The sequence below is a fragment of the Mastigoproctus giganteus genome, chromosome 11, assembly GCF_048544385.1.
Source record: "Mastigoproctus giganteus isolate SK-2022 chromosome 11, ASM4854438v1, whole genome shotgun sequence".
Classification (NCBI taxonomy): Eukaryota; Metazoa; Arthropoda; class Arachnida; order Uropygi; family Thelyphonidae; genus Mastigoproctus; species Mastigoproctus giganteus.
The window spans coordinates 50,623,613-50,647,282 of NC_143585.1; the positions used below are offsets into that span (position 1 = coordinate 50,623,613).

The 23,670-nt window shown below is 36.6% G+C and overlaps 1 protein-coding gene across 1 annotated transcript in view; it reads left to right on the forward strand.

The window, feature by feature from the left end:
- LOC150078004 (protein diaphanous-like) overlaps positions 1 to 23,670 on the forward strand; it is a 278,573-nt gene that overhangs the window by 217,657 nt on the left and 37,246 nt on the right. Inside the window, 2 exon segments of the mRNA XM_090384426.1 lie at positions 4,247 to 4,399; positions 10,065 to 10,194. Of these exon segments, the coding sequence (XP_090240552.1) occupies positions 4,247 to 4,399; positions 10,065 to 10,194 (283 nt within the window).

The window sequence follows — 23,670 nt, forward strand, 5'->3', positions numbered from 1 at the left end:
ACATTTAGCAATATCTTTGCTTTATCTTGCAGCAGTGTCTACATGTTTTATGGTTATCTCTAATAATTTTATTCATTAATTTACCCCAATGTATGGCTACCAACTCTCAAGCTGTGCTGATCATGCAGGTCGATTTCTTGTATACAGGGTGATTCACTACCAGTGCGACAAACTTGCAGGAGGTGTAGGGGTCACAAAGATGAATTGGAATCACATAGCATTGCAGGGTCCGAAATGCCTTCGTCATGCGGTAGAGGATGTTGAACAGGAGGTCGCATGAACAGCGATCCCGCTGAAGTCGGCATTTGCGAACTGTTTCTGTTGAAGAAACCAAGTAGCAAAAGTCCTCCGGAGTGGATAATCTGCAGGCTCCAATGATTGGACGCATTGCAGATGGTATGAACTCATTTGGTTTGTTGACAGTATCCTCCATACAGTGGATTGGGAAATACCCAATTGTTGGCCTATTGCTTGAGTACTCGGATTGCCTTCTGCAAGACGTAGGACATTCTCCTCATTGTCTGGCGTCCTCGTCTTTCGCTCTCGATTCATGGTACCTCTCGGTGAAACAACCAGTCTCACGTAACCTGTGCACATGTGCGAAAATCGTATGATGAGGAGCACACTTGTGCGTTAAACGTTCCTGGTACAAGTGCAGAGCGGCATGCCTATTACAGTCCGCAGCTCCATACGCGAGGTGCATGTCGGCCAGTTCAACGTTTGAATACTCGTCCATCCTACTGCCTCGGGAACTGGTTCACAAATGCTGACTTCCAGCGAAATCGCTGTTCACACAACCTCCCGTTCAACGTCCTCTACCACATGACGAAGGCATTTCGGACCCTGCAATGTTATGTGATTCCGATTTGTCTTTGTGCCCCCTACACCTCCAAGTTTGTTGCACTGGTAGTGAATCACCCTGTATATGTTGGTGTTCAAAGAAAGTGCATCACTCTTTAAAATTGTAATTGTCATCCGAATAACATAAGTATATGGCGATATTTCTTACAGATCGCATCAGATAACATTGACACACGTAGATGACGTAATATTGTATCAGCTGTTACTTTCAGCTATATAAATATGCTCTGCAAGAGTTAGTCATTTCTTGCTTGTGTCAGTATGGCGAGTTATGTGCAGTTGATGGCACAGAGAAAGAGTGCTATTGTTGCTTGTGTGAGGAAGGATGTTCTTCCCATTGTATTGCTTATAGAGTGACTTGTAATCGGCCGGCAGTGAGTAGATTTCTTCCAAACTCAAGAATGGGAAGAACATATAGGAGTAGTAGCAGCAAGTGCAATAATAATCAGAAGATACCTCTTCAAAAATGGACTTGTATCCTGTTATCCTAAGAAGAAGCCCCTCCTCACACAAAAAAATGAAAAAGGTCCTATTAATTTGGTGCGAGGAACATGTCAAATGGACTCCCGAGCAGTGTAAGCCCAGTTATTTTCTCGGATGAGAAGAAATTCAACCTGCATGGCTCTGATGGGAGACAAACGATTCTCCATAGAGGCGGTGAAGAATACCATCCAGACTGTATGGTGTCTACAGTGAAATTCCCTACCAGCCAGATGGTATGGGGTGCATTTCATATGGCAGAGTAGGTCACCTACAGTTTATAAAAAGATTCCATAAATGCCAATGGATACCTGGCTATATTGGAAGGCAAATTGCTGCCAACCATTAGAGACCATTTCAACCTGCCGAGTAACTGCATCTTTCAGAATGACTCTGCTCCTTGTCATCGGGCAAAAAGTTTAAGTAGGCACTTCTGTAGTTACTTTAACTTCATTTCTGCATTAGAGGTTCGACAGTAATGTGTTTACTTTTGTTACAGGTGGTGAAAAAATGGTTGGAAGAATGGTCTATTACAACTCTTAGCTAGCCAGGAAACTATTGTAAAGTTCTCCTATAGAGAATCAGAGAGAGAGAGTTATCCATGCTTTGTTTCAATCGGAAATGCACGGGTAGGGTGGCTCTATTGATGCCTTTAAATGCACTAGGATTTCCAGAATGGTACACAAGCAGTGGTTTTAATCTGTAATCTTCCTCTGCATTAGCCCCAAGCAAGAGAGTGGCCCTATCTTTTGACACCTTGAAACCTGGCATTGTGTTTTCCTCTTTGGCAGTGTATGTTCCATCTGGCATTTTTTTTTTTTTTTTTTTTTTTTTTTTTTTCAATACAAAGTAGTCTCGTCAGCATTAAAAATTTGCTGCGTTGAATAGCTTTGACATGTGAGGAACATGTGAAATGGACTCCCGAGCAGTGGAAGCCCAGTTATTTTCTCAGATGAGAAGAAATTCAACATGCATGGCTCTGATGGGAGACAAACGATTCTCCGTAGAGGCGGTGAAGAATACCATCCTTCATCAATAATTTTTTCCAACATATCACAATTTCTCTGCAGCTGCAGAATTGCCACTGGCGACTTCACTGCATACTTTAATGTTTTGGAAACCAGCACGATGCTTGAACCTATAAAACCACCCTTTGCTTATCACGAACTTGGCTTGGGGTTCACCATACTTATCCTTAATATCTTTGTAAATACTTGTTGCTTTTGCTTGAATGGTCATTAGACTTAGGGGCACTCGCTTCTGAATCTGATTTTCCATCCATATTATTAACATCTGTTCTGAACACTGTTTTGTGATCACTGTTGATCTTGAGTGCATTGATCCTTCGACATGTTCTTTTATATGTGCACTGTCCTTTAAAATAGTATCCACTGTTGAAGCAGCAAGACTTAATTCCCTTGCAATAGATGACAGACTGTCCTGCTTCATACTTCTTAATCATTTTCATCTTCATTTCTAATCAATTTTGTTTCATTTCCTGGCACTAACACCACTTTCACTTTTTGTTGGTCGCTTTCCCTTCATTTTAATACGTGAATAGAAATGAGAAGTTTCTGAAAATGTGTTTTTTATATGATTGAAAATTTCAGTGAAGGGGAACACATTTCGTCATAATAACGTAAAAAACCATGCAATTCCAGTTATCGAGATTATCAATAAAACCATCAAATACAATAAGATCAAGTTTACTACTCGTTTATAATAAGGTGCACTAATAGAAAAGCCCAATAAACCAAAAGTGCAAATTGTTTTTATTGTTTTATGGTTGTGACCTCTAGAAACTTGCTTAGAAAAAAATCAAAAAGGCATTCAAAATTGATTCTTATAAGTTGAAGGGAACATATGATAACGATGAAAGGGTAGTGCAATTTCCATTATAAATATGACCTTGTAGAGAGATAATAGCTTAGCTATATAGCGAAAAAAATTAACTCCCAAGGTGGAATGAATTGCCAAAAAAAAAAAAAAAAAAAAGTGTTATTGGGTTCACATTACGATATTTTCACGATACCACCATTTATTCCTACGGGATGCAAAATACGTTTCCACAATTTTTTTTTAAGTTTGCACTGGCCAGCAAAAACTTACGTAAAGTCGAATTAAATTACGTTCCTGTATTTTAATTTGTAATGCATATATTGTGTTGTTGAAAAAAAAAAAAAAAAATAGCAATAAACATTTATATACCACCATGTTATTATCGAATTATTGCAGATGCAAAAATGACAGTGTGACCATTTAAATTATGAACTGCTTTTAAGTTCCTTTTTTTTTTCGTTTTTTTATAATTTTAAATGTTGAGACAGTACAATAATTTCAAGTTAAGATGACCATGGAATTGTTAATCAATCAGGAAAAAAAAAAATATATATATATATCAATGTTACTGATATATGGCCACACTATAAATTTATAATGTGGCCCTGTATTTATAATCTTCAAAAATCACCTATTACAACCGCTTACTTTATGAAATTATTAAAAAAAAAAACACTGCTTATTGTGAACACGATATTTTACTTTAAAAAATACATAGTTGTGTTAATAAAAAAAAAAAAAAAATGCTATGTTGTCAGTAAAATTTAATTTCAAGTTCAAACTTGATTTATATTAAAAAAAAAAAAAAAAGTCTAGTTGATGGCTATGCATGTGGGTTATTTGTATATAAATTTATATAACACCTATATAATTAATTGTTGTATTCATCTGTGGCAAAATTAATATAAGTTATTTTAATTCTTGTATGCTACAAAAAAGTTATACTACACTGTGTGTATAACTTGGAACATCAGAATGAAGGTGAACTAAATTTTACAGTTGAATTTTTCATTTTTTTGTTTTATGTATTTATGAATGAGTTTTGTAAATAAATGTGTATTAACAGGACATTGTAGCAGCCACAGCTGCTTGTGAAGAGGTAAAGAACTGTAAAAAGTTTACTCGTTTGCTGGAACTAATCCTTCTTGTAGGTAATTATATGAATGCTGGATCTCGAAATGAACAAGCTGTAGGATTTGAAATAAATTTTCTTACCAAGGTATGTATCTTCTGATACTTTTCTGAGATGCAAAATAAATTTTGAAATATTTGGAGTATTATGCTAGATAGTGTTTGGTCTTTTATTGCTGTTTTAAATATTATTTGAAAAAGCGATAAAGGATTTGGAGCAAGAAAGGAATTATTGTTATTGTGATTCCTTTATTGATCCAAAATAAAATAGGTACATGAAATATACATAGAGGAAAATGCCCTGTGGGATACCACAGCAACAGGATTTACAATAATCAACATATTCATTCTCTTCATGCATTTGAAACCGAATACTATACCACTGAATGTTTACATTAACAGCACTGACAAACATGGTCAAGACATTTTTAATTTTATTTCTACTTATTTAAATCACAGATGGGGATCAATTTCATAAAATTAATTAATCCGAGACTAACAAAAAATCTTTAGTTTTGTATGTGCTACTATTTGGACTAATTTATATTGTTGTATGCTTGGTATAAACTGTGGAAGTCTGAGAGAGATTTTGATATCATTTATACTACTCCATTTTGGCTAGCCACTTCCAGTTTGTTGTGTAGTGGAATGCTTTTTCATCGCAATGGATGAAAACGTAACTTTGTTTTGATGACTTTCATTTGCAATGAAATATATGTGTTAAAGTAAGGTTTTGAAACTAAAAAACAAGCTGAAAGTAACTTAGTTACTTCTGATTAAATAACTTAAGGAGTTACTTTCTTTTTTTTTTTTTTTTTTTTTCAAAGCATATTTTAAGTAAACTTATAGCCAGCTGACTTAGTTGGTTTTAAAAAATAACTTACCCATCTCTGGTAGCATCTAACTAAGAAGTTCTGCAAAGGAAATTTTTTTGGTTTCTCAGTGTCCATCATGTAAGCTGAAAAAAACTATTAGCGCTTTCTTCATAATAACATGATAAAAAAAAATTTTGCTTATAAAAGAGTAGTCATTCAAAGAAAAATGAGCTGCAAAAGATACATTACTATAGATTCTTTAGTTTAATATGTAAATATAATATAATTAAGCTAATAAATTACCACAGTCAATAAAAGAAGTGTAAAATTCCATTTTCTGAATTATGTTAAACTCAAAATATGATGCCAATTTGCTGTGGCACTGTTTTGATATTTATAATGCAGAGAAACTGCTCTCACAGAAATAGGTAGGTCCAAAAGGTAGCAAGATGTATGTTGCTATTCCATTCATTCAGTACCTATTGGTTATATCAGATATGAACTCTTTTTGAGGTGATAGAATGATATATATCTCTATGTCAAATTATGTTCTTTTGGGCATCCCAAAGCTGTATGTAACTTAAGGATAGATGAATTCTGTATAATCCAGAAAAGTTTTAATAATAAATGACATGAAGCTTTCTGGGTTAAATGGGCCCCTTCATTAGCAAATTCTAATGGGATAAAGACATTAGAGACAAAATTTAACAGATACAGAGTTGTGTGCGCAGTGATGCATGCATAGACACATGATTAACTCTGTATCCGTTAAATTTTGTCTCTAACGTCTTAGGCGCCTCCGTGGGCAGGAGCAGCAGTGTGTAGCACACGCTTCTTGATTAGACTGGGGTTCGAGCCCGTGACCACCACTATTTATTAATGATATTCACAAAGGCTCATCAGGCTTAATGTCTGTCTAAGTTTGCAGACGATACAAAAGTTTGTAGGGTGGTAAATGAAACAGGGTATGTCCCTGCAAAATGTCTAGGAAAATTAGGCAGATAGGCTGAGAAGTAGCAATTGCAGTTTAATATTGATAATACGAGGTACTACAAGACCCAGCATGAAAATCTCTGAGCAGTGTCGATCAGCTGGTTGGACAGCTCATGGGGTTTTATCAGTGATATACAGGAATTTTTCCAGCAGGGCTAAGAAGATAATTATTCTACCATGTAAGGATATGGTTGGGGTCAAACCTTGAATATTGTATACAGGTCCAAAGGCCTCATTTTAGGAAAAATATGCATCTCTTGGAACAGATGCTGAGAAGAGCAACAAGTGAAAGGAACGAAACAGTACTCTTACCAAAGAAAGACCATTTTTGAAAATTGCAGTATCTAGAAACTGGGCACCTGCAAGGTGATCTGATTGAGGTTTTGCTATTAGTATTAGAAGTGCCAAATGATGCAAGAAAGCAAGCTTATGCAGCATTAGCCAAAAAAAAAATAATAATAATAAATAAAATAAATCTCTTCCCATATTGTCTGTCTGTCACCCTAGTAATTTGTATTTGTCTAGTTCTTCCTTGAAATTATTCAAACTGCCACCACACCAGATGGAAGTTGGGTTCAACAATCACTAGCTGAAAGCAAACTACCCACTGGCTGAACTGAAATTTCTGCACATCAGTCCTGCTACCATCCTTCCTTAATTTTTAATTTATGACCCCTCGTGTGTAGTTTTAGTGAGAAGAAGGATTCTTTCATCATTGAGTTTACTCAATCCATTCAAAGCCTTAAACAGTCTGATTAATCAATCTCCTCACAGGTGCATATTCCCCAGATGCTGCAATTTTCAGAACTGAAGCTCTTTCCTGTAAGAGCACCTCTTTGTTCCCCATGCTAATCTTGTTGTGCTTCTGTTCCTGTTCCAACAGATCTGCATCCTTCCTAAAATGAGACTTCCAAACCTGTATGCAATACTCAAGGAGTGGCCTAACCATCACTTTATACAATCTGATACAATATCATGAGCTGCCCTAGCAGCCCATCTGCACTACTCAGAGAACTTCGTGTTTGACTACACAATCACCCCCCCCCCCCCAACTAGGTCTCTTTTATTTTCCGCTATCTTGATTGCAGCACTACCCAATTAGTATGTTATTATAAGATCACTGTTACCCATATATACAACTTTTTTTTTCTTTGTTGTTGGCGCATCAACTTCTGTGGCCATATTGCACCTCCCAAGGTTTTTGCATTTTCTACTCTGATCCAAGCCTGAGGCGGGATTCGAATCCACAACCTTTGGGTTTCCAGGCAGGCACTTTACCCACCCGGCTAGCCCAGTCGGCCATATATACACTAACTTACATTTGTCAATATTAAATTTAATTGGCACTTCTTGGCCTATCTGCCTAATTTTTTTTTAGATTTTGCTGCAGTAGTGTATGCTGATTACTTTCATTAACCATCCTTCCAACCTTCATATCATTTGTAAACTTATACATTAAGCTTTATATGCCCTTCATCAGTATCATTAATAAATATAAAAAACAACACTGTGCCCAGTGCTACATTCACAGTTTGTCTTCTGATCAAATATTCCTTTATCCACAGCACTAATTTATCCTTAATGCTATGCTGCTCCAGTTTGTATAGCAGTGTTTTATGTGAAATAGTATCAAAATTTTTTTCTGAAATCTAAGTATATGATGCCAAAATTATTTTTTGCATGTGGTTCCTTCGTTACATCATATTATCCAATCAGATTGGTCAGACAAGATTGCCTCTTAAAGGCTGTTGTGAATAGTTCGAGTAAATTTGAGGAAGAATTTTCATATAATGGGTCGTAATAAAATAAGTTCCCCTATTCAGCAGATCCTAGTGTCAAAACGGTTAGTCAGTACTGTGAAAATCGGTGGGTATGCCATTTAGGGTATGAGGAAGTGATTTGTAGTAGGGGAAAAAAAAAAAATGTTCAAATTTCTACCAGGGAGAAACAGCGCTGCACATATGTAAAAGTTGTTTATTCCAAGGCATGCTGCTTATGCAAATGACATCCTGTTAGATAACAGCAGAAAGGCCAACACCACCATCAATAACTATTATGGCTATTACAAAAAAGGAATGTGCTCTTTTAGTGAAACTGTTCTACCAGAATAATAGTAACACTAAAACAGCACTATGTGAATATCGTAAATGTAAAAGTTTGCGTAAAGGACCTTTGACGTCAGTGGGCTTCGAAAACTAATAAAGAAATTTGAAGTGACCGACCGGGGAATTAGATGTAATTCAACGCAGAGACCCAAACGACCACATATTGGAACGGAGATAGTGAATGAAGTGGCAGTTGCAAAGGTTAGAATGCAAAAGGCCACCAGTCAATAGTGCCAGAGGTGTGTCAAGAGACTTGAACCTTGTACATAAAGTGCTTTGAATAATTTTAAGCTGGTTCCCATACAAGATTCACATAGTGCAAGAACTAAAGTCTTGTGATCAGCTACAACGAATAGATTTTGCTTTATGATTTCTGACTTGTATGGAACTTGATGGTACAAGGGCTCGAATCATCTTGTGCTCTGATGAGGTACATTTCACTCTTCGTGGGGCTGTAAATGCAAAAAACTGCCAAATATGTGGAATTTCTCATCCATCTGTTGTGCATGAAAGACCACTACAAAGTCCATACGTTACAATATGGTGTGAATTCACAGCAGAGTTTATAATCACACCATTTTTCTTTGAAGAGGCTACACCTCATGCCCCCCCCTCCATAAGGGGCATGGTAAGTAGTGCACAGTACTGCACTCTTCTAAAATATCACATTATTTCCGCTCTGCAAGAAAGGCAATGCTTGGAGACTGTAGTGTGCAAGATGGTGCTCCTCCCCACTTTGGTCGACAATTGAAGGAACTGCTCCGTTCGACATTCGGAAATGACCCCAGGGGCTCGCATCTGGTGCGTATGGGCTTGGAAAACCCAGGGTTCTGAGCTGAATATCACCATTCTTCTCTTTCTTGCTTTCTTGGTGATTCCCTTCTACTTTTGACTCTCTCTCTCTCTCTTCTCTCTCTCTCTCTCTCTCTCTCTCTCTCTCTCTTTGGGTAACATGGGATTTTTTTTTTTTGGCTGGTGCAGCATAAACCTCAGGCTTCCTTGCACCATATGGCTAATAATAATTTCTATAAACTCCACAGTTCTGGTTAGCCCAATCAGCAGATATCAGTCCCTGTGATTTCTAGCTATGGGGATACCTGAAAGATAGTTTAATGTGGTGACATGCAGATGTGTGTCGATTTGAAAGCAAGCATTAAACAGCATGTAACCAAAATCCCCAATGAGATGATACACGAAACTCTGTCGCTTGCAGTCCTCCATTTTCAGAATGTAATCTCAAGTGAAGGAACGCATACAGAACAATATCTTTGGATTTCTAAGTTCTGATATTAAAATCTAATCCTAAGTTGAGTATACCATCTCATGTTTACAGTGCCAGTTTCTCCCCTGGTGGTGGAGATTTGAACTAATACCCACCAATTTTCACAGTGCTATCTCTAACCATTTTGACACTAGGTTCTCCTAGTGTAAAAATTTGGGGTATATAAAAAAATATGTTGCTTAGTTTATAGAAGTAACTTAAAGTACAGTAGTATAGTAAAAAAAAAACTCAGTCCACTGCAGGATGGAAGCCTCTTCAACAATTCACGTTGAGGTAAAGGGACCATAATCTGCCACACCGATCGAGTACAGGTTGGCAGATCGACCGTATTTAGCAATCAGTGGCTTGAACCCTGGTCTACTCAAAGAGCATGTGCTACTGCACTCCCACACCTGACCACTTGGTTAAGGATGCAACCAAAGTATAGTAACCAGAGTTTAAATATACATTTCATAATTCCATTTTTATCTCTATAATCCATCCAAACTTAAACTTTAGAATCATAAGAAGTATAATTCTACTATTTATGAATGAAAATTGTCTTTTTTTTGTATATAGTTGAGTTCTACTAAAGCTATGGACAGTAAAACTACATTATTGCATTTCCTGGTTGATATAATAGAAAATAAGTATCCAGATATGCTGAATTTTGATCAAGAGCTTATGCATGTTGATAGAGCAGCAAGAGGTAATTTTTCATTAATTTTTTTATTTTTATTAATATTTATTTATTTATTTATTTTTATTTACAAAGATTAGGTCCTCCCCATCTACCATTGAAATAGCACTCATTTTGGTATATTAAAAATAAAAATTTATATTTGTCCTTGCTGTTTACCCAAACAATAAAGATTTTATATAATATTTATGAGTATAAAAATAAAACACTATTGAATTGCACTAAGATATAAATAAATAAGAATGAAATTATGTTTTGAAGAATGAAACACAAAGAATAACATTAAAACTGATGAAAATCTTGAAAAATGGTTACCCATCTAGACTTTGAAATTCGAAGTCAATGGGTACCACAACTTGTGAATAGTTTGTCTACCCTGAAAATAATGCCATAAACAATTACAGTCAGACCTTTGTTATAATGAGATTAAACAGCTTTAATAAAAATACAGAATGTATTGTTGTTGTTGTACAGTATGTCACCTTTAAATTTTACATTTTCATCTCCCCAAGAATTGGGTATGGAAACATGGTTTCATGTTTCCCTAAATCATACTACAGATGCACATTTAAACCAATTTGTTCACACTGTTGAAACCAAAATACAAAACATGTGATTTCCCAATGTAAGTCATGAAGATGAAAAAAACTACTGAATTGAAAAATTGAATATTATTCTTAAGGTCAATAATATTATTATCAATATTTTCAATAATATTATTATTGATAATCTTGAAAAGGGTCACTATGCTATAGCACTGTTTCTTGACTTATCTAAAGCTTTTGATTGCATAAACCATAATATTCTACTTAACAAACTCAATCTTGGCTTGAGAGGGAAAATTAACCTTCTCCTTCACGACTACCTTACTGATCAGCCATTTGTCGTAAGAACAAATCAGTCACTCCGACATCTGTTATTTCTCCAGGGGAGTACCTCAAGGCTGCCTTCTCAGACCTATCCTATTTGTTCTTTACATCTCTCTTCTTCCATCTTCTCACCTAGTAGCGTATGTATTTTTCAATACAATAAAAATACATGGTGTTTGGAACAGAAAACAAACCACTAAATATTGATTTAGACGTAACATAGAAAGAAAAACAACTTGAAAGGGTGTATGAAACCAAGTTTCTCAGAATCTGGCTAGATGATAAGCTAACTTGGGTAAAACAAATGATAACCCTGCGAAAGAAAACTTCATCACTAGTGGGAATACTCACCAGGGCCTCTGCCTGGGTGTCTCCTTCCCTTCTCAGACTAGTATTCCTTTCTTTAATTCAGCCGCACTTCACCTATGGAATTATCTCATGGTATACCACCAGCTAAGAAAATCTTGCGAGAATCAATTCCATTCTCAGTTGATGCATTCATTTAATTTTGGGCCTTCTCTGGAATGCATCAATTAGTTAGAGATGCAAGGAAGCGAGACTCCTCAGCATCTATCAACTGATACAGAAAGCAGAGGCAGTTTTGTTTACAACACTTTGAAGACAGAGTTTCCCCCCCCCCCCTTCAGATCCTTTTTCATAACCGTAGAAGAAGAAATATCATACAATCTAAGAAATTAAACCAACCTGAAGGTTCCACTTTTCAGAAAAGCCATATGTCAGAAAAATATAGATTACAGAGGTGCTAAAACCTGGAACAAACTTCCTGCAAAAATCAAAAATGTCACTTCACTAAACCGATTCAAGAAACTACTAATTGAACACATCACCAGGGATGTATGATTCAAATTACCTTCCACTCAACTCCTGGATTTTAAAACCACAGAGGAAATCATTATCAATATGGAAATGTGCAAATGTTAAAGGAAGCAGTTGGCAAATAGTTTGTAAATTTCTGTGCATATTTCATCTCATCATTTTTCTTTTCTCTCATCATTTAATTGTAAAAATGTTCACAATGATATTATAAATAGTGATGGTTTACGAAGTAATGTAAAGAGATGTACAAAAAACTCCAATTTATTTATGCCTTTTTTCTGTTCAACATTACCTGTACAATTTCGGAACTGTATATTTTTCAATTGTATATTTGTATATTCATCATTTTTAAGGGAACATCCCCTAAAAAGCCATTGGCTTATGTGTTCTCCCTCCCTTTTTTGCTGTTATCTCCCAAAAAAGTGTAACATAAAATAGGGATAAATAAATTATTAAGAAATTTACAACAAGATATATGAAATCTTTACCATTTTCTTGCACATAATAACAAAGGTTTTTAATTTTTTTTTTTTTTTTTTTGTTTTTTTTTTTCCATAATAGCCATGCAGTTCAGTGTATACAAATTGTATGCTAATGCATGCACTGTGTTTATTATTATTATTAGCTATATGGTGCAAGGAAGCCTAAGGCTTTTGCTGCACCAGCCAAAAAAAAAATTTCCGAGTTACCCTGAGAGAGAGAGAGAGAGAGAGAGAGAGAGAAGGGAATCACCAAGAAAGAGAAGAATGATTGATATCCAGCTCAGGACCCTGGGTGTGCCGAGCCCATACTCACCAGAATGAGAGCCCCTGAAATATACATTAAAACACGCTGTCATTTATTCTCATACATATACATACCTGCCAGAGAAGCGGGGGAGGTATCTGTAATTTGGGATATTATTTTCTGTTTAATACTTGTATCCCATGTGGGGGAATGAAATTTCTGTTTTAGCACATTTCTCTTGCTAAATCCAGCTATGTATGCCAGTCACACAGCACTTGTATAAACTGACAACCAGTCTGACCTAAACGTGTTTCTTATTAGAAAATATTTTGAGCATAAAGGCAAGTAAAGCTCCCAGAGTTCATGACACATATCCTATAGTTTTGAGGGAGAACATGAGGGTGTGTATTTAACCATTGAGGTTAATTATGAGGACATCTATGGACTCAGGAGAGATTCCTTTGAATTAAAGAAGTGCCAATATATTGCCAATACATAAAAGCAGTTTTAAATAAATGAATTTGGTAACTACGGACTGGTTAGTCTGACTTCAGCGGTAGGAAAAATCTTAGAGGCAATGATTAAAAGTATAATCTGGGGACATTTAGATAGATATGGTATTCTGAAGGACACCCAGCGTGATTTTGTTAAGGGAAAAATCATGCTTAACTAACTTAGTAGGCTATTTTGATTCAGTTACTCAAGAGCTCAATTTAGGGAACAGTTTCAACATAGTTTATTTGGATTTTAGCGAAGCACTTGACTCAGTCCCTCATGAGAGGTTACTGTATAAGCTTGAACAGGTTGGTATTGCTGGGTAAGATTCTGAGATGGATTGCTGGGTGGCTGCAGGGCAGAAGGCAGAGGGTGTGAATAATGGATATTCTTCAGATTGATGTAACGTCAGGAGGAATGGGGTACCTCAAGGAGCAGGTTTTGGACCACTGTTGTTTTTAATTTTCATAAATGACATTGACGAAGGGATAGACTGTGTGATGCCAAAATTTACAGATGACATAAAGATTGGCAGAGTCAGTGCCGAGCAGCACTCCTTTAGGATGACTTGAACAGGTTTCAAAGATGGTCAGAGAAATGGTAACTAGGTTTTAATGCTGCTAAATGCAAGGCTATTCCCCAAATGCTTGGGGAATAGCAACCCACAAATAAATTATAAATTTGATGGAGTTGAATTAAAAACAGTGAAGGAGGAAAGGGATCTGGGAGTTACAATGCGGGCAGATATGAAGTTTTTTGAACAGTGCAAACAGGCAACCTGGAAATCCCATGATGTCCTATCTGTGATTTATTGAATGTTATTCTGTAGGGATAGGGAAGTCATAATCCCACTGCATAAGGCAACTTGAAAGACCACATTTGGAATACTGTGTTCAAGTGTGGAGACATCATCTGAAAAAAAACATTGAGCTTTCTTGAAAGGGTCTATAGACAGGCAACTCAAATGGTGAGATTGGCAGAAGAATGACTGTGTGAGGAAAGACTGATTATGTGGGCTACAGAGCTTGGAAACCAGTCACCTCAGAGGTGACTTGATTGAGGTTTATAAGGCTCTGAGAGGGATCAGTAAAATGAATAAAGGTAGCTTTCTCACTATTATAAAAAACTCCAGAACTAGAGGTCATAAGTTAATTCGAGGGCTGAGGTTTAGATTACATTGTAGGAAGTTTTAATTTTAGCCAGTGAGTCAATTGTTGAAACAAGTTGCCCTTGCAGGTAGTTGAGGCTGACAGTTTGAATAAATTCAAGGTCAGCTGGATAGTTACCTGTGTGAGGAGGGAAGCATATAATTTGTATTTTTTTTATCTGTTTTTTTTTTTTTTTTTTTTTGTTTTGCCAGTGTGGCAAAAGCCTGTAGTTTCCTTGCACTATATGGTGAATACTGTTACCATTACTAAACAAATAGAATTTGAAAGAAAGATGTAAGCAGCTAAACAAATTCATTTATTACTAAAGCATACTGTATTTTATAGAATAAATTAATTTATGATTATTTAACTGCAGCTCTATAGTAATAGCTATACAATGCCTGTAATAATTATTAGCAAATTAATTTTTTATATTAATTCTTATTTATGTGTAATTAGTAAACAGATTAGAGGGGCTTAGAGGGAAACCGGTATCCTGTGTGTTATCAGACACTCAGTCTAAAACACTGATGGATCCAATATCTTTCTGTTACAGAAGATTTAGGAGAAGTCCGGTTGGCCTGCCTCCCTAAAATCCACTCATGCACACCTTCTTGATGGTAATCCCTGTTACGTCACTTAGGTGGCAACGAACGTGTAGAGTGGTTTTCTTCAATACTCCTAATCAGCGTGAAGAGGAAAAGACCAAACCCTCCAGCATATGACAGCATGAGACAAAACAAATGGCCCTCAGTCCCCAGCGGCTTTCACTCCCCCTCTTACGGCAGCAAGAGGATCAGAGTGGAAGCAGAGGGTGCTAAGAATCTCTGGGTACGATCAGGCTGCCATGCACTGAAACTGAACTTGGCCTGTTACAATGTAAGATCACTCATCGGTGAAGACAGGATATTAGAGCCGGAAAAGGAATTAGAAAATGTGAATTGGAATATCATTGGTTTGGCTGAAACAAGAAGAAGAAATGAATCAGTTATAAGTTTATCAAGTGGAAATCTGCTGTACACCAATTAAAACAGTGAAAGGAGTGAAGGTGGAGTTGGGTTTCTGGTCCATAAAGATTTAAAAAACAACATTTTGGAATTCAAAAGTACATCACCAAGGGTGTCAAGACTAATATTCAAGATTCTAACAGGTAGTACAAGCTAAAAGTTATAATGATTTATGCACCAACATCGAGCCATGATTGATGAAGAGGTTGAAGAAATGTACACAGAAATTGAGAGTCTTCTAGATTAGCAGAAAACCCACTACACTATTATTATGGGGACTTCAAGGCTAAGGTTGGAAAAAGACAAAACAGCACAGAAAGGGGCACTATAGGAAATTTTGGAATTGGTGAAAGAAATGAAAGAGGCGAAAGACTTGTGGAATTTGCAGAATCTCAAGGACTGTCAGTAATGAACACTTTTTTCAAGAAAAGGGTGAACAGAAAGTGGACATGGAAGAGTCCAAATGGATTAACAACTAATAAAATCGACTTCATCCTCACTAACAGAAGATATATTGTGAATGATGTTACTGTCCTGAATAAGGTAAATGTTGGAAGTGATCACAGAATGGTAAGATAAAGGAAAGGAAAAAACTGACTGGAGTAAATAATACAAAGGTCTTTGAGATAACAGAAGAGGAGAAAAAGCAGTGTGTACTGGAACTTAAGAACAAGTTTGAGCTTCTGCAGACTACTCAGGACCAAGATATTGACAAGGAATATTACAACTTTCTGAAAGTGATAAAGCCCGAGAAACCTATAGGGAAAAAGAAATCCAAAGAAGAAAAAATTAGTCAAGAAACACTCGTTATGAGGCACCTCCATAGCCAGGTGGGCAGGAGCAGCAGTGCGTGCGCACGCTTCTTGATTAGACCGGGGTTCGAGCCCATAACCACCAAATACGGAGGATGTGGAAAGGTCAGTGGAATGACCACCGCATATCTCCAGAGCAATATGGCCTTAGTTGCTAATGCTCCTAAAAACCAAATAACAAAGAAAAACAACCTGTTATGATGAACCGAAGGTGAAAAATGAAGAGCAAGATAAACACTGACAAGGAAAAAATTGAGTCTACTGAGTTATGCAAAGCCATTATAAAGAGACTCAGAGAGGACATAAGAAGATTTAACACAAGAAAAGTAGAACAAGCATTAAGGGAAAACAAAGGATTTAAATCAGCAGCCATGAGCAGTAATACAGAAAGACAAATGATACTGGAACTGAAGAATAACGATGGTGTACTTATAAACAGCAGAGAAGGCATAATTCAAATAGCAGAAGACTACTATAGAGAATTATACAAGGAGCGAGGGAATGATGCCAGCAGTGGGGAAGATGGATTGCAAATTAGCAACACATACGACATACCTGATATTCTTCCTGATGAGGTAGAACATGCATGGAAGAAAATGAAGAATCAGAAAGCCCCGGGGGAAGGTGAAGTTACTGTAGAGTTGTTAAAATTGGGAAGAAGAGACATAACACAAAAACTGGCAGGGCTCTTCACAAAGTGCATTAGAAAAGGTGTGATGCCTAAGCAGTGGAATAATGCAATCATAGTTTTGCTGCATAAGAAAGGAGATAAATCAGAAATTGGAAATTATTGACCAATTAGCTTGTTATCCCACATCTATATTATGCCTGGCATTTGTGGATTATGAAAAGGTATTTGACTCTATACAGCATATGGCAATGTTTCAGGCACTGGAAAGACAAGGCATAGATACCCCACATATTATGATTTTGAATAAAATATATGAGAATGCTACCTCCTCCTTTATTAGACTAGACAAAGACAGTAGGAAATTTAAAATCGAGAAATGAGTTCGACAAGGAGATACAATCTCCGAAGCTGTTTACTGCTACCCTTGAGGAAGCTTTCAGAAGATTAGACTGGTCGCAGAAAGGAGTCAATGTGAACGGAGAGTACCTAAACCATTTACGATTTGCAGATGACATTGTGGTCATAAGCCACGATCCCAAAGAATTAGAGGAAAATCTTAATCAGTTATGCACGGTTAAGTAATAGTAAGAATTTTGGACTAAAGATGAATATGACTAAAATAAAAGTAATGATGAACAAGTATGCCACAGAAAGGGAAATAATGATTGAAGGAGCAGTAATTGAAAAGGTGGAGTCATATACTTATCTGGGACAAGTTATTAGCTGTAATAAAGATAAATGGCTGGAAGTCAAGAGAAGAATAAATTTTGGATGGATAGCATTCATGAAATATAGTCGCATACTGAAGAGCAATATCCCAGTTTGTCTGAAACATAAAATAATGAACCAATGTATACTCCCCACCATGACTTATGGAAGTGAAACTTGGGCACTCACCAAAAGAATGGAAGAGAAGCTGAGAACTACACAGTGAAGAATGGAACGAATTATATTAGGAATCAGACTGTTAGATAAGAAGAGAAACACATGGATTAGGCAGCAAACTCAAGTAAAGGACATTCTTATCAAAACTAAAGAACTAAAATGGTCTTGGGCAGACACGTAGCTCGAAGACATGATGACAGAGTCTTAGAAAATAACAATGATACCCAAGAGGAGCTAGAAGAAAACCTGGAAGTCATCGGCGGAGATGGATAGATGAAATTCATGAGTTTGTGGTTATTAAATGGATGGCCAGTGCTCAAAACAGAAGGAACTGGAAAGTTGCTGGAGAGGCCTTCATCCTGCAGTAGATTGAAAATGGCTGATGATGATGAATAAACAAAAGAGAAAGCGATCAAGGGATAAAATTAGCTCTTTGTAGCACAGTTTTTAATCCTGTTTAATTTATGTATTTGAGATTTGGGTAAGAAATTAAGGAAAGAATTGATGAATATGGAAGGAATGGCAAGAACATATTACAAATGAGAAATTGGGAAAAAACAAATATCCAGTCAAAACTAAGTGAAACAAGTGTAAAATGTTATTGGCATGTAGAAAGGATGGGAGAAGGTTGATTTGGCTCAGATATTTGAGCCAAATATTAATGGTAATCGGTCTAGATGCAAACAAAAAGTAGGCCGATTGATAGTGGCAAGGAACTGTTAGAGGAAATAGCCTTCTATAGCTAGGGCGGAAGATCTAACAGGACATGATGTCATATTAAAAACTAGCATTCTCCCTCTTGCCAGATATTTATTTATTTATTACATTGCGCCTCCGTAGCCAGGTGGGAAGGAGCAGCAGTGCGTAGCACACGCTTCTTGATTAGACCGGGGTTCGAGCCCGTCACCACCAAATACGGAGGATGCGGAAAGGTCAAGGATTGACCATCGCATATCCCGGAGCAATATGGCCTTAGTTACTAATGCTCCTAAAAAAACCAAAATAACAATTTATTACATAAATATTTGGCTTATTAGAGAATGCTAGTTATCATTTCAAGAAATTGATCCTTTGACAGTGTATGAGCATCTATTGATATAATGACCATTCTTAACTGTTTTTCTCATTTCCTGGAGGGGCATTATAATGCTTTGACTGTATATTATTAATTATGTTATTATTACATGCACAAATATTTCAGCTGCACACATGCACGGCTTATCTTTTAAGCCGCGTGCGTGTTGTCTCTCAAATATTTGTGCACGTAATAATAACATAGTTATTAATGGTTAAGAATGGTCATTATGTCGATAGTTAACAAAAGAACAAAGAAAAGTTTAACCATTTAACGTAATTGTATTAAAGCAGTATAGTATAATCTAATTCAGAATATATGCTACAGTATTTAAACAAGGAAATGAAGATTGTATGTTTTGCATTGATTGTGCGGTGTAGTAAGATTGATTTGTAAATCAGTTCCTTAATGCATATTAATATTCTATGTCTGAATCAGCTTTGAACACTGAGATACAAATATTAACAAATAGATTCCGAAGCCATGGCTATCCCTTATCTGTAATAAATCATATAAAAAGTACAAGCGGAAAACCGGTTACATAAACTCACACTTGCAAGCAATAGTAATATGATAAAAATAAAAATTTTATTTTCCATATATAAAACAGTGACATATCCAGTTGAATAAACTTTTCACATACAGAATTTAAAATAGTATCGAAACCCACAAGAAAACTGCATGCAGTTCTAAACAATCACTCTGTTCAATCTGCCTCTGCATCTCAAACTAATGGTTTGGTTTATCGTGCATCGTTAGATGCACGTTAAACACGAAGGTTAAGCAACATACAGCATCTATTCTTGCCACCCATTCTTCTGCATCAGAATGAGCTTTCCACATAGTTAATGAAGGACATGCCTTTTTGTTTAATAAGACAAAGGTTCTTAACATCCAGCATAATAATACAAAATTATTAATAGCGGAAACCCTTGAAATTAAATTCCATCAAAATTCAATTAACGTGCATCGCCCCTATCCCATTTGAGACTTTGTCTTTCATATGCATGTGCCAAGGAAGCAACTAATGTCAATTTGAAATTGTGTCATACATTTAGTGCTATATTGATGCTATACTGAAGATGACAAGGCTTTTCTAAAAGCCTTGTCATCTTCAGGGTCATTATGTCATGTTCATATTCATTTTTTTTTTTATTATTAATGCTAATGTCTTCTTTCACTTCAAAGTATTGGTTGGTGGTTTAATATATTTTGGAGTTTGGTTTGGAGCTCTTAAACCTTTGATACTGGATATGTTGGATCATTGATTTTTCTTGGGGTATAAGAATACATTTAAGTTATTTTTTTAAAATTCATTTGGCTAATAGAGTGTAAGCATCGAAGCATTCTGCAAGTAATTATTGAGGTGATTCCTCTCTTTTACTTGATAATTGATTAATAATATAAGAGATATTGAGCCTTGCTATTCTTATATTTATTAATTCACTTGTTAAGTAAATTACATATGCACAGTATCTATAATATGTTAATTTTTATTTTATTAAAACCCCAAACATGAGTGGTGTTAGAACCTATAGTACTTAGTACCATGCTTGAGGTGGAGAAGACAAAAGAAGATATTTGTTGACGTTGGACTTGAACTTCTGTAGACGGAAATTTTCAGGAAATACGTATGAAGGAAGGTTGTTCCAGGAAACAGCAGTTAAATAAATAAACGAGGAAGATGAAAAATTGGTTCTGTGAGTTTTAAGTTAGACAGTAAATGGATGTTGGCTTGTAGCGGCACATGTTTGGACTGTTTTGAAAGAGAGAGTGGGAATTATGGAAGCCAATTCAGAAGAATAGTGCCCGTGCAAGTATCTGTAGAAAAGCCATGCAGCAGAAACAGTACATCTATGAGACAGCAATTAGAGAGACTGAGTTAGAGAGGAGTCATTAATTAACCTAACTGCCCTCTTCTGAATGGAATCTAGAAGTCTGAAGGAGGTTTTGGGCGCACCGCTCCAGATGTGCGAATGATATTCCATGGTAGGGTGGATTTGTGATTTGTAGAGTGAACAGCTGTTTGAAAGAAAAGTAATGTCAAGAGCGAAAGAGAAAACCAAGATTTTTTTAGATGCAGAGGAAGCGATATTTGTAATGTGCTTGTGCCAAGAGAGATTAGAAATCAGGGTAATCCCCAAAAGAGACACATCATTTAGTCTAGAAATTGGAGTGTCATCAAAGATAAGCATAGGAGCAGAAGAATCCTTTTTGTGAGATATAAGACAAGACTGAATTTTAGATAGATTGAAATCAACTAAGTTGTCTTTGCCCCACTGGAGAATTACCTGGAGATCGGAATTTAAGGAATTGGTAGTGGATATTTGAAAAATCGAAGCTGATTTAGCAGGGCAATTTTTCAAAATGGAAATTTGAATGCAATGTGCTATCATTGGCGAAACTATTGATAGGATTTCCAGTCAGTGGAAGAAGGTCATCAATAAACAATAGGAAAACAGGAGGGAAAGAACTGAACCTTGGGGGACACCAGCATTAGTGGAGAAGTTAGACAGAGAGCCATTTACCATCACCCTCAGTGAGTGATCAGAGAGAAAACTGGATAACCAATTACAAAAAACAGTTGGCAAACCATAAGATGGAAGCTTATTTAGGAAACCTTTATGCCAAACACGATCGAAAGCCTTTGCGGTGTCAAGAGCAACTGCTTCTGTTTCACCAAACTTTTCCGTTGAATTTGTCCATAGATGGGTAACATAAGCCAGAACATCACCAGTGGATCAAAATTGACGGAATCCATACTGGCAATCATTGATCAGACGGAAGGTTTCTAGGTAGTTTAAAAGTTGGTGGTTAATTGACATCTCCATTACTTTGGAAAGAGTATAAGTAATTGCAATGGGACCATAATTGGATGGAAGGGATTTGTCACTCTTTTTAGGAACTGGCTGGATATGAGCAAATTTACAAGTAGAAGGAAAAACACCTTTGGAATAAGAAAAGGAAAAAAGGAGGCAAAGAACAGGAGTGAGTTCAGGAGCACAGGTTTTGAGAACAAGTGCAGAAATACTATCAGGACTTGGAGCTTTCTTAGCATCACGATTCTTCAAAATCCTTCTGACATCCTTTTGACAGAAGACCACAGGAGGCATTGAATGGAGCGTGTTGGGAATGGTGGGAGGTGTTTTACCAAGATCATTAATACATGAGCTCGAAGAAAAATGGGATGCTAGCAGGTCAGCTTTATCCTTACCTGAAGTGACAACAGAACCATCTGATTTTGACAGAGGTGGGAGCAGAGATTGGCAAAAGTTGCGGCCAATATCTTTGGCAAGAGACCAGAATGCTCGGCTACCATTAGGGCAAAAAGCAAGTTTTCTACTCTTAGCCTGTTCAAAATCTAGTTTGGACTGATTAAAGCTGCTTTACAATTGTTGCGAGGTTTGGTGTAGGCAGAAAATGATAACTGAAGAATTAGAAACAAGCCAGTTATGATATGCAATGTTTTTCTCTTGAACAGCCTTAGCACATTTATTAGAAAACCAAGGTTTAGATAAAGGATGAGGTTTTAAAGTGGAGTGTGGAATAAAATATTCCATTCCTACAAAAATAATTTCACTGACATGATCTGAGCAAACATTGACATCAGAAGTTTTGAAACGGTAGTCCGACCGAGGAAAAGAAGAAAAAAAAATCTTGCAGGTCATCCCATTTTGCATTCATGTAATGCTAAACAATATGAGGTTGGGAATAGTCAATAGATAAAGGCTCTCTTGGAGAAGAGACAATCACCAAGTTGTGATCTGAGGTGCCTGAAGGACCTCTCACTTCGACAGTGTATTTAGAAGGGTTGTTTGTGAGAAAAAGATCAAGCATGTTGGCTGTATGGTTAGGATTGTCTGATATTCTTGTAGGTAAACGAACAATCCATGTGAGGTCATTAGTAATTGCAAAAGCAGTAGCATCCCGACTAGCTGGGTCTGTGTGACTAGAAAATGGAAGACAGCTGGAGTTGTGAACATTAAAACCAAGGAAAATTTACCTCACTGTTAGGAAAGTTGGACTGGAAAAAAGTTAAGTTGCAAAGTGAAGAAATCAGAGTTCCAAGTGATTAGTGGAGTTGGGAGATTGGTAGAGACAACAGATAAATTTGACACAGTGAGGTAGAGAGATTTTAAGCCAGAGAAGATCGAAAAGAGGAGATTCCAAATTATCAAGTCTCTGACAGGGAATATCGGAACGGACATATGCACAAGTACCACATTTGAGGTGAAAGGAATCGTACAGCGAATAATTTGGGCATCTGAGATGAGCAGTAGTTGAATCAACCTATAACTGAGATTCTGTCAGAAAAAGTACATGGGGTTTGGCAGATTGCAAGTGGAAATGGACATCATTGAGATTAGAATTGAGACCACGTATATTTGTGAAATGATCTAGGAAGTGTTTGAAAAGTTTAGGTCTTTTCACAGATAAGCTTACTCTATTAGCTTGATTGTTCATGGTGTATTCAATAGTAACAAAAAGTGGGGGGGAGGACATGCTGTATGAAGTAGTGAAATTTTTGGATATGATTACACATGGTAAGAATATACCCAGATCCTTGACAATGTCTCCCCATACACACTACTCAGACTCCCTCCAGACACTATCTGGCATAGTAGAGGTAGCAAAATTATACACTAGCTGATTCAAGGTGGTAGATGGCTTTAATCAACCGGTGAAATACCACCACTTTGCTTATTGAAGGCTTGAAGTGGCGAAACCCATGTTTAGTCTCTAGAGCAAAGTTTCCGGCATCCCCCTCCCCCCCATACTTCTCCTTCAACCCTAACCCAAGCACGGTACTAAGTACTATAGGTTCTAATACCTCTCGTGTTTTGGGTTCACATTAAAAAAAAAAAAAAAAAATATAGAAGCCTCCTAAAGAGTTACCAATAGGTTTGGTCCGGTGTACTAACTAGTGGCCGGCCTGCGAACACCGTTTTAGAGCTGTACCCTCGAAATGTTATGGAGATTGGATCTTGCCATGATATTCA